General features: G+C 52.4%; 1 protein-coding gene across 1 annotated transcript in view; it reads left to right on the forward strand.

The window, feature by feature from the left end:
- The first annotated feature begins 224 nt into the window (after positions 1–224).
- TBX3 (T-box 3) overlaps positions 225–12342 on the forward strand; it is a 14877-nt gene continuing 2759 nt past the window's right edge. Inside the window, exons 1-6 of the mRNA XM_015405933.1 lie at positions 225–1782; positions 3466–3733; positions 4909–5055; positions 7612–7688; positions 9826–9983; positions 11562–12274. Of these exons, the coding sequence (XP_015261419.1) occupies positions 1388–1782; positions 3466–3733; positions 4909–5055; positions 7612–7688; positions 9826–9983; positions 11562–12274 (1758 nt within the window). The 5' untranslated portion in view covers positions 225–1387. The remainder of the gene's footprint in view (positions 1783–3465; positions 3734–4908; positions 5056–7611; positions 7689–9825; positions 9984–11561; positions 12275–12342) is intronic.

Raw genomic sequence — 12342 nt, forward strand, 5'->3', positions numbered from 1 at the left:
TGCTCCTCGCCCTCCCCCCTCCGTCCCCCCTCCCCTCCCCTCTGATCATGTTGACATATTCGCACGGCACCGAGCAGTGGGGATGCTTTGCTGCAGCGTTACAGTTTCCGACACCTTCTTTTTATAACTCGCCTCTGTCCCCCTCCGCTCGACCTGTCAAAACCACGCCTATGGAGCCACACAATTGGTCCGAAAGCGTCAAAGAGCCAATCAAGTATGCCGCAGCTGCCCTGCAACCTCACAACACATCCATACAATCCGGTGCAGCCAGGCAGCCAAGCTCAGACACACACACTCACACGGCGGGGTCTCGGAGGCGAGCGCCTCTCCCGACGAGTCTCGCCGCCCTCTTCCCGGGCTCGCCGCGACTTCTGCCTCGCCGGAGCTGAGCGAAGCTGAGCGAGAGAGGAGGAGCGCCCGGCTGCCCGGCGCGAACATTCAGAAAGCAAAGAAATAGCTGCGATCATTTCCTTTTCCTTTTTTTTAAAAAAATAACTGCTTTGAAGAGACAAAGAGCGGGAAGGCAGGAGAAACCCAAAGAGGACGCCGGAGAGGAGACAAGACAGGGGAAGAGGCTGGCTGGAATCAAACTTTGGCAAAGGCACCGCTGCTGGGGGGGGGGGAGGGGAAAACGGAAGCCACATTTTTCCTACAACTTTTCGAGCGCTGCGAATCGTAAGAGACCTGATTAGAAGAAGAGAGACCTATATATATTTTTAGTTCGTAGTTTCTTCTACTCCACTCACTCTCTCGCTCTGTGTGTCCCTACAGGCGCACGCATTCCACCTTTCTTTCCGTTTTTTTTGGGGGGGCAGCCGCAGGACGGGGGGGGAGCTCACCCTGTTCCCCACCGACTCCCACTTTTGCAACGCAAGAGCTCACCGGAAGAAGCCGGCCGGCTGGCCAGCCTCCCCGAAGCAGATCTACCTGCACGACCGCCGTCTCCTTTCTCCCCTTCGCTCCTCCATCGCCTTCTGGCAGAAACCGTGGCCACGCTTCGGGGGTCCGAGGGGCCTTTTCTGCCCCGCACGATTTCCTGTTCCTCCCAAAGCAGACTTTGAGTAAAACCAGCCCTCAGTAGAAGCAGCTTCCATCCAGGAGGAGGAAGCGCTCCGAAGCGCCTTAGTTCCGGGTGAAGATGTTTCCCAGCTTGGAGTCGGCGGACTGGACTGCCTGATGGCCGCGTGTGTCACCCTCCTGCTCACACCCCCTCCGGTGGCTCGCCGCCTTTTCTGACGACCCCCTTTCCCCTTCCTTCCTCCCTCCCTCCCCTCCTCCTCCTCTCCTTCTCTGGTGAACTGCAGCTCCAGGATGAGCTGTTAAAGGCCGGCCCGAGATTGAGAACTGGTTCAGGCCGCTGGAAGACCCCATCCGAGGGAGGCGCTGGATGAACATCTCCATGAGAGAGCCCGTGATCCCTGGGACCAGCATGGCTTACCACCCCTTCCTACCTCACCGGGCCCCGGACTTCGCCATGAGCGCCGTGCTGGGACACCAGCCCCCTTTCTTCCCGACCCTGGCGCTGCCCCCCAACGGGGCCGCGGCTCTCTCCCTCCCCGGGGCTCTGGCCAAACCGATTATGGATCAACTGGTCGGGGCGGCGGACTCCAGCATGGCCTTCTCCTCCCTGGGACACCAAGCGGCGGCTCACCTGAGGCCTCTGAAGACCCTCGAGCCGGAGGAAGAGGTGGAGGACGACCCCAAAGTCCACCTGGAAGCCAAGGAGCTTTGGGAGCAGTTCCACAAACGGGGCACCGAGATGGTGATTACCAAGTCCGGAAGGTAAGGCGAGGCCGAGGCCGGGGGAGCGGGGTCTCTAGACCGCCTCTCTTCTCCTGCTTCGTTCCCTTCTGCTGGCTCGAGCAGACTTCCAAATAGTCCGCCTTTGCCAAACCGCGGGTGGGTGGGGGTGGGTGGGTGGGGGAGAACAGCAACAATAATGTTGCCTCGTCTGAAATGGTGGAAATGTTTTGGAAACTGTGCTAGACGCTGGCCATATCCTAGGGACGTGTGCCTGCAGTGTGCATAAGCCTGTGTGTCTGTATTCACTTGCACATGCAGACACAACGCATGCACAATGCATAGTAGGCGTACGCGCTCCATTTCCCTTTGCATGGAATCCAGACATCTTCGCCTGGTTGTACCTGGTGGGAAAATGGTGGTCGGACTGCTTTAATAGCAGCAGCCTGCGATCCCCTGCCAGTTTACTGGAGGGTAAGCCCCATTGAAATGAATGGGACTTGCTTCCGAGGAAACAGGTACGAGGCCCAGAGACTGCTACACCAGGGTACTTTCTACTTGAATTAGAACAAACACACACCCAAAAAAAAAAAAAACCACCGCCAGAAACAGATCTGTTCAATTTTTTCCCACCGAAAGGAAATCATGTTCTTGGGCTGCGTGCTGAAGTAGAGTTTCTAGAGGAAGAAAGTCACCGTGAAACCCACTAACATGAAAAGACACAAATGCATTTAGGACCTCCGCACTGAGTGATGGGTTTGGGGGTTCACTTGGCTCTATGCAGGCCCCACTAACTGCAGGGCTATTTAAACCTAGCTGATCATGCGTTAGATAATAGTGCAGAATAGTTCCCCCCCCCCATTTAAAAAGTTTACAGTTCTTTGAGAGAACAATGGCGGGAGACGGAATAAGAAGCCAAAGACAAGGTATATTTTTCCCTCGCACATCACTACAATTAGGAACTACCTAACTGACACTTAATTGCAATTCTTGCCTCTAGTGCCTATGCAAAAAGGCCACCTTTGGGAACGTATACCACCCCCGAGAAACCGTGCTTTTGCAGTTCAAGGCAGGACTTTTAAAATGTATTTGTTTCTTTATTACTGCAAATAGCATGAAATGGGTGCAGAAGGCTGCTGCAAGGCAGCGAGGAGGGCTGCGGCCCTCAGTTTTCCAGGAAGACTCCGGAGAGCATTATCTACTCTTCGGGGACTCATTTGTTTTAACGTTAATTTTTAATTTACGTGCGTGTGTGGGAGTGTGTGTGTGTGTTCTGGATAAAAGCGAACTTCGAAGGACACCCTTTGTAGTTTGGAAATTAACTTCAGGAACTGGGGAGGGGTGTGGCCATCTTCCTACGACTCCTATATTTGTGGATTAGGAACCTTATCTGGAACATTATTGTATGTGATACTATGGATTCACACACACACAGGCATGCATCGATGCTTCCATTCCAACAAGGCCCTGTTTCCTTTTATTTTTCACATAGAGAGTGTTTACCTCCCCTTTTTTCAGTAAAGCAACCAATCTAGATGATGAAGCCAGTTTTTTTTTAAGTGTGTGTGGTGGGGGAGGGGAGATCCTTTTAAACCGATGGGGGGAAACCCATTTCTGCAGAAAAATCAGCAGCTGAATTGTCCGGGGAGGACGACCGCTCTGTTTGACTAAAGTCTTCGCCTTCCTTGTGTCTCTTCTCTTCCGCCTCTCTTGTCTGCCTGTTAGGCGAATGTTCCCCCCATTTAAAGTGCGGTGCACAGGGCTGGATAAAAAGGCCAAATACATTTTGCTGATGGACATTGTGGCGGCGGACGATTGTAGATATAAATTCCACAATTCCCGATGGATGGTGGCCGGGAAAGCCGACCCCGAAATGCCAAAGAGAATGTATATCCATCCGGATAGCCCGGCTACCGGCGAGCAGTGGATGTCGAAAGTCGTCACCTTCCACAAACTGAAACTTACTAATAATATTTCGGACAAACACGGATTTGTGAGTGATTTGCATTTTTTGTTTAATTTGTGTGCGGCGGTCCCCCCCCCATTTGCCCCCCTTTTGCTTTTCTTTGAGGGGGGGGGGAGAGAGACAAAGTCTGCAAAGTAAGCAGGGCTTAGGCCGAAGTTGAAACGTGCAGCCAGAGTTAAGGCCCCGGGAAAATGCAGTTCGAGACTAGGTGAGGCGGAGGGGTTCCTCTCCAGGGCTCTCAATCGCAGCAGCAAACTTCGGGCACCGAGGGCCTACTTGTCGACTTCATCTGTAAACTTGGCAGGACTGGCGTTGAAAATGGAAGGTAGAAACAGAGAATAGTTTTGCATTAAATTTATGCTGCTTTATACATACACGCACATGTATATGTAGACATACGCCCTCTGCAATAAGCAAACTGGATAAGTGGGGGGAAAGGGGGGGACAGAGAGGAGGGAAGCGCTTATGCAAGCCCCGTGTGGGGGCAAATCAAGACAGGTAGCCGTGTCCGTCTGCCTGTAGCAGAAGAAAAGAGCAAGAGTCCAGTAACAAACGTTGTGGCAGGATAGGAGCTTTCGTGAGCCGCTGCTCACTTCTCCAGTGGGGGCCTACGCGGAGTTGAACTGCCTGAATCCCAGCCGATTCCGTCCCCTAATCGTTTTGAAACCCCCGGCAGGTCTTTTTGAAGGGAGTCGAGGCCTCAGGCCGCCAGTGGCTGCATTAGCTGGTTTCCTCGCCCTTCGCTGTTTACTGTTAGCAAATGGAACTTTAAAGCAAACACTCCAGTAATAAGTGCGGCAACCGGATCGATACTGCTGCCTTCGGGAGTAGAGGGAGAAGAGCCTGGCTCGCTTTAGCAGGCATTTGCCGACCTTAGGCGCTAGCGACAAGGCCGTGGAGTTTCCAGGCCCGGCTGGAGCTCTCTCTGTATTTATAGATTCCAAGAGCAGCTTCGGTCCAATTTTCGTTAACTGCCGCGGGGCTATTTTCGTTTCGAGGGGGGGGGCGTTTCCCCTCCATGCCAAATATTCCCAAGCAACAGACCTTGTAAAATGGCGGGCAGGGGAAGGCTTGGCCTGGCTGTCGCGGGGGCTAGTCGGCAGCTCCCGTTCAGGTGGACGGGGACCCCCAGGTTCTCCTCTGACCGACTCTTCCCTGCCCCTCTCTCCCCTCCCCGCGTCCCCCCCCCAACCCCGTTGCAGACTATCTTGAACTCTATGCACAAGTACCAGCCGCGGTTCCACATTGTCCGGGCCAACGACATTCTAAAACTGCCTTACAGCACCTTCCGCACTTACGTTTTCCCGGAGACCGAATTCATCGCGGTTACCGCATACCAGAACGATAAGGTAAGGGGATTAAGGGGAGTGTATTTAGGGGGAGGTGGGGGGGGGGAGTATGCTCGAGCCTTGGATCACTCTTTGAAATTGGCTTAGAAAATTCCCAACATTTGGGCCTCTCTCTACCCCCCTCCCTCCACTTTCCCTTAGGCCGCTTGCAAAATCAACTTAAAAGGGGAAATTAAAACCCTCCTGATGGCGAATGTTCAATCTATCCAGAGAAAGCTCATTACGGGGGGGGGCGTTATGAGGGGGTGGAGATAGATTAGATTTTGCCTGCTCTGTGCGCCTGTGCGAGGATTTTCTGTCTTCATTCATTGAAGCTGCCATTGGCAATGGCAACCCAACCAAAATCTGGTTTTTATTATATTTCAACACCACCACCCCGCAAAATATTGCAGTGTTTTTATTAATAGATTTTGGATTCTTTAACGGTGTCTGGAGGGGGTATAAGCATGGAGGAAAGAGCCCAGTCTAGTAGCCTTTCCCAGGAAAAGCTGGGCCAAGCTTGGAAAAGAGAGCGAGAGAGAGAAAAGAGTGTTTTAATACCACCCTCAAACCGACGCCCATTTATTATCATAATTCTGTTTATAGGAGGCTGCCCACCAGAGTGGGAGCCCGGCCAAGGGGGAAATTTATGGTAATGAATTCAAGGCGAAGGACTCCCCAAAGGTGGTCTCCGGCCCTTTTGCTTGCTGTACATTAGAGAGCTTTGGCGTTTCGGCTCCCTCCCTCCAAGAGCCCGTGGTTGGTGAACTTTGGGGAGGTTTGTGAGGTGGAAGCCCCCCGGGGGGGGGGTTTCCTGTGGTGCAGCCAGACTTACTCAACTGTTCACCTCCGTTGTAGTGAATGTGACGCACTTCTGTGCTCAGAATCCGGATGTGGGGACGGGGAGTGGAGGAAGGGGAGGTTAGAGCGGGACTCTGGTCGGACGACTTATCTGGTCTTCTCGTGGTTGTTTTGGTGGATTCTTACGGAGATCAAGGCCAGTTTGGGCCGGCCACAAAAGCTTGCAAAGGACTAGCCGAAGTATGTTTCCAGTCTCTCCGTAGTTTTCAGTGGAGTGGCCCAGGGCCCTCCGGCTCAAGCCGTCTCGCGTCTCCCTTTCATTGACTTCTCCCCCACTTCGCTGGGGCGGGCTCGGCGGGCTCTCCCCCCCCCCCCCACCCCTCACCCCGTCCACACCAGAAAGCACCTCCCGTCCCAACGAGAATGCACTTGTCTGACTGCCGTGAAATTTACGTGTAAAAGCGCATTGTAATTGAACCGAAGGGCCCTCGCCTTCCGCCTTATCTCGGGCGATCTCTTGCAAAGGTCAGAACCCGCATTCCAGCCCTCACCTAGGCGGGCCCCAGTCGGATCAATTAAGTCCTTTTCTGCGCCATTCGAAGGTAATGGGTTGACCCTGCTAGGCCTCCCTTGCACTGACTCCAAACCGAAAGGGTGGCTCGGTGCTCTCGGATCCCTCAACCGTTTGGAAAGCAGAACTGAACCCAGGCCGAAGGGCTGAAGGACAAGGAGGAGGAGAAATACGGTTCAGAGCTGTAATGATTCTATCCAGAAACACAGCAGGCTCTGCAAAGTCCCCAAGGGAAGCGAGGGAAAGGAAGGAGACCTGGGACGGATCTTTTTCGGATCCCTTCCCACCTTTTGGGCCCCAGCAATTCCTATTAAGAAAAGTGAATGGCCGCGAGTTACGTTTCTCTGTGTCCCGGGGATTTTACAACTGAGCAGGTGCTTTCCTCTCCCCCGCACCCCTGCAAGGAGTTGAATGGAACTCGCCAATGTTTGACTTTGGCCCAAATAACCTTGAAAAATAACGTCAATCGGGAAACCAGAGAGGTGCAAATATTTTCAGCGTGATCTCCGAAGCTTGAAAAGGGCCATAGATCGCGCGAAAAGCCTTCATGTTTTGCACAGGATACACTGTGTTAGCCCCCTCTCCCCCCTCCCCGGTACACCCCACCCCATCCTTACACATACACACAAGCACGATCGCTGCAGAAGGTAATTACATAAAGTATTTTATTATAGCAAGCGGGTGACCACCGTTCCTTTGCGGTTTAATTATGGCAGGTAAAGAGTTTAAACTGAAACATAACTTTTAATGGATGGCAGGGCTGCGTTCCATTCATTCCTCGGCGGGGGTTTAGGAAAGCCAAAAGCAAACAGCCACGGCGGTGTAATTGACTAGTCCAAGCGGAGATGTAATTGACTAACAAAATGGCCAGGCGTACCCTTTGGCTGCTTATAGGCGCCCCCAAGGTAACCGGCAGTTTGGCTGTAAGTGTTAGGGAGACAACTCTGACAGGTGGCTTTTTAAAAAGATGCCTTTTATTTTATTTTATTTTAAAAAAATAAATCGGTGGTGCAGGTTCTAGTAATCCTGAGCAAGGCCCGTGGAAACGAATGGGATTGCTTGGTCGGTTGTCATTAATTTAATTGGATATGCATAGGAGAAGTTCCTACTGGGACTACCTGCCCTGGATGTGGAAGGGGAAAAACTTGCAAACAGAAATTATTCTCCCTTGACTATATTCCCCCACCCTCTCTTTTTTAAAATAGATAACCCAATTAAAAATCGACAACAACCCATTTGCTAAAGGCTTTCGCGACACAGGGAATGGGCGAAGGGAAAAAAGGTAAGTCCGTGTGTACTCGTGTGTCTGGTCGGAGTTCGCAACTTGGTAGGGGAAGTCCAGAGGTCAGCTGGAAAAATCTCTCTCCTCCTTCGAGGTATTTTGGTTAACAGCCAGTTGTGCTGGGATAGGGGGAAGGAAGAAATGTCTTCCAGCCTAATTAGGAACTGTCGAAAGAAAGAAAGAAAGAAAGAAAGAAAGAAAGAAAGAAAGAAAGAAAGAAAGAGAAAGAAAGAGAAAGAAAGAGAAAGAAAGAAAGATTGTTTGCAATCTCCCAGTATGGCGTTCCATGCCACCCAAGGGAGAAATCTTCTCCCCAAACTAGGATATTGGCTGAGACATGTGTTTGTAATTGTCACCCAGCTGCAACGAGAAATGTCGAGCAGAAGGGTGTGTGTGGCGTGGCGGCAATGTGGCAAGAGCTGCTGATCTTCTAAAACGTCGCAGTAAAGGGATCTCCTCAGAGGTTGTACTAACCTGATCTTAAGCCCATGAAGTGTTTGGTTTCAAACAGGACTTCATGAGAAAAGGGTGAAGTTTAAAGCCTGCAGTGTGAGACTGAAGGGGAAAATAAGACTAAGCAAATTGCGATTTGGGTGGCTTCTTAAATGGGAACTGGATTGGTCATTATGTAAGGCATCCTTCCCATGCGAATATTTCTTTGGAACTGTGCGCAGAATGTTCAAATACATGGAAACTGGGTATCATCCAGTCATTATTAAGCGGCCTTTCAATTCAAGAGACATCTAGCCCAATCCTATATGCTTTATTAGAAATAAATTAATTGATTTCACAGGAATTGAAGCCGAAGTCAGAGTGCATAGGGTGGAGCTGTAGGCATGTACTTGAAATAAGGTGCTTCTCTTTGGCTGGATCGTGCTCACCGAGTTTTTCTTTTACCATGAATGATATAGAACAGCTTTGTATGGGTGGAGGAACAGACGGGTCAGAGAGAAACGGAGAGCGAATATTTGACTCATCTCGCAAGAACAAAAACACTGATTCCCAAGATGTATAAGATTATATCTAATTTCTCTCTAATTTGGTTTTGTTGACAAAACTATTAATTGTTTGCTGAGACTATGACATTAAAACAATTCACCAGCAACTTTGAAGATGCTGGATATTCCAGTAGCAGCTTACCATTGTAGAATCATAGAATCCTAGAGCTGGAAGGGACCTCCAGGGTCATCTAGTCCAACCCCCTGCACAAGGCAGGAAATTCACAAATACCTCCCCTCCCCCCACCCCCTGTTGTCTTCCCTCCTTGTCCTTCATCTCTGCTTCATTCTTTTTTTGATCACCACGCCCAAACTTTACCAAACTTTGGAAATCTGAGTAGTTCCCTTTGGAATGAGTGATCTGCAGAGCATCTGTTTCAGACGTTACTATAAGAGGAAATGGGGGGTGGGATTGCATTGTGTGTATGGAGGGGTATGTGTGGATTTTGAAGAAGGCCTGTGTTTGGGTTGATCTGGCCACAACTGGCTCAGACACAAAGACTTTTGGCTTTCCGATGCTTCCTTCATTTGGAAACCAGTCCGGTGCAGTTGGTTTTAATGGACAGCCCCTCCCCCTTACCCCTTCTGCCAGGAGAAGCCCTGCGAGCCACTGCTAAACAGAAAACTCGAATCCCCTCAAGCGAGCACCCTGTTTTGCTCCAGCAGAGGAACTACATGGAAGCCTTCAAGGGTCTGATGTGGCCAGTAGCAATCCCACTGAGTTTTAGGGGGCTGCTCTAGAGTAAGTGGATCTGAGGCTTAGGCCACCATTTTATAACTGTTAACTCCGTGGAGATCTGTGGGACTTGAGTTCCCTCGAGGTTGGGTTAGAAACCAGACATTCCTTCCTCAAATCCCTACTGTTCCTCAACAATCAGGCGCAGCCCACTCACAAGGGTGCCTGCTGGTATTCATTGAGGCTTACTTTTCCAGGGTGTTTAGGATCGCTGTCTTAATTTGGGGGCCGCTTCTGCCACATTGGAAGGCGGCTCCCAGCCCAGCTTGGGCTTCATTGAAACGGGTCCTGGGCTGGACTGCCTGGTGTGCTTGCGCATCCCTCTGATACATTGTTGTATCTTTGTTTGTTTTGCGTTGGAACCCACCAGTCTCTCTCTCTCTCTCTGTCTTGCTCTCTACAGAAAACAGCTCACCCTTCAGTCCATGAGGGTTTACGACGAGAGGCAGAAAAAGGAAAACGGGACCTCAGACGAGTCCTCTAGCGAACAAACAGCTTTTAAATGCTTCGCCCAGTCCACCTCCCCCGCCGTGTCTGCGGTGGGCACCTCAAATCTGAAAGGTGAGGACACTGGTCTGTCCCTCTCACCGTAGATTTACGTTGTTCTCTGTACCAGGAGACTTTCCTTGCTCCCCCCCCCCTTTCAACTTGTGGGTCATTGCCTTTTTGGCGTGTTCTTTGAGTTGAAAGGAGCTCGGCTGGACAGAAATAATATGTGTATACTTCTTATTTTTAAAGGTGATTTTGCAAACGCATCTGCTGAAAAGGCTCCAAGCATTAAGAAATCCCACTTTCCCCTTCCCGCCTTGTCTCTATATTTCTTCTGTGGTTTGAAGGGAGTCAGCCAGCACTGGCTGAGGCAGGGGAGCAAAGACAGACCACGGGGCAAAAGTTCAGTGTTGCAACCACGCTATTAATATTCATATTGGAATGTTTTTTTGTATTAAGGAAGGGTTTCTTCCTCTGCTGCCCCCCCCCCCTTCAACCCCACACGACTGGGCAGAAAAAAAAACAGAGAGATCTTTCTTTCTTTCTTTCTTTCTTTCTTTCTTTCTTTCTTTCTTTCTTTCTTTCTTTCTTTCTTTCTTTCTTTCTTTCTTTCTTTCTTTCTTCTGTCCATGACTATATGGACTGCAGTGGAAGTTTGGCAGCGTGGCTTGAAGTCTGTTGTACTGGCAGAAGGAATGAGAGTTTAATTTGATTTTTATACTCGGGCTTTTTTTTTTTTTAAGGCGGACTTTGGCTTTCTGTGTGCGCGTGAGAGAGAGGCTGCCTGGAGAGAGAGTCTCTCTCAAAGGCGTTCAACCTGGAAGGAGAAAATAAATGGGCTTAGTGTATATCGCAGGCAGTGAATCCAAAGCTAGAAAGAAGCCAGACCCCAACCTAAGCTTGCATGCATTTGAAGACGAGGAAGTGTTCCAAGAACAGAACAGCCGCATAAATAAAACCTGGGGAAATGAAGGTTACCTTTCCTTTTACCACGACTGGAAATTTATGGTGGAAGGAAAGAGGCAACTCTGGTGGAGTGCAGAGGTTGACTTGCATGCAAAGAACTTTCGCCGCCGCGTTCTGTTAAGGGCGTTCGACTCTGTCTCGTGCCTCCTCGCGAGTTGACCGTTCTCTGCTTGAGACTACAGGTTCACAGCGTAGGGCTTTGTCCACAGCGAGGGCTTTGTCTCCGACGGGGAAAACAGAGGGCTTTGTCTCTGACGGGGGTCGGTTTTCAGGGCAGGGCTTTGTCTGGAGGACCCCGGTGTCGGCTCCTTCTGGCAGGATCCGGGCCATACCTTTCTGAGAAAGCCGGCAGGCCTTTTAAGTCTGCCCAAGTTTGGCCACGCCGAGTCTTCCAGGCCTGGCAGAAGGAGGCTGCCTGGAAGAGCCTGCCAGCGAAAAAAAAAGGGGGGGGAGACACACAACAGAAAGGGCTCATTTCCTGTGCTGTTCGCCCTCCTGAAAGTGTTGGGTCCAACTCGGAAGGCCTGTGCTGAAGTCCCAGATTGATGGGGGGCGGAGGAGGGGAGGTCCTCGTGAGGAAAGGCGGCTGGCTCGAGTCCTCTCTCAGAGCTCCTCTTCCCCCAGCGCCTCCGAATCTGCTCCTCACCTCTCTCTCTCCCCCCCCCCACACCTTTCCCTCTCCAGATTTGTGTCCCAGCGACGGCGAGAGCGACTCGGAAAGCAAAGAAGACCCGCTGGAGGCCAGCGACGCTGGGAAAATCACCACCACCACCACCTCGACCAGCACGGCCCCCAGCCACCACAGCAGTTCGGCGGCGGCCCCCGGCCCCGGCGGAGGGGCGGGGGAGGCTCGGGAGAAGCACAGCCCGACGAAGCCTTCCCTCTACCCTCCGGACTCGGCAGGCAGCCGGAGCCGAGAGGCGGCCTCCAAGGCGGCTCCGGACTCCCGGCACAGCCCGGCCACCATCTCCTCCAGCACACGCAGCCTGGGCGGGGAGGAGGCCAAGACCCCCCCCCAGGAGGACTGCAGGGGAGGCCTGGCCAAGGAGCCCTTCGCCCCCCTGACGGTGCAGACGGACGGCGGCGGCCACCTGGCCCCGGGACACCTGCCCAGCCTGGCCTTCCCGCCCCCCCAGCAGTTCTTCAGCCCCCTGGCCAACGGGCACCCCCTGCTGCTCCACCCCGGCCAGTTCGCCATGGGCGGCGCCTTCTCCGGCATGGCGGGCATGGGCCCTCTGCTGGCCACCGTCTCCGGCGCCACGGCGGGAGTCACCGGCCTGGATAACACGGTGATGGCCACGGCGGCGGCGGCCCAGGGACTGTCCAGCGCTTCGGCGGCGGCGGCGGCGGCGGCAGCGCTGCCCTTTCACCTGCAGCAACACGTCCTGGCCTCGCAGGTATTTATGGCCCCCTCCCCTCTTCCCGCGGAGGCGGGAGCCGTGGGGGGGGGGGCGGGGGGATGCGC

This window comes from Gekko japonicus, unplaced genomic scaffold (genome assembly GCF_001447785.1).
Source record: "Gekko japonicus isolate JY-2015 unplaced genomic scaffold, Gekko_japonicus_V1.1 scaffold297, whole genome shotgun sequence".
NCBI classification, from domain to species: Eukaryota; Metazoa; Chordata; class Lepidosauria; order Squamata; family Gekkonidae; genus Gekko; species Gekko japonicus.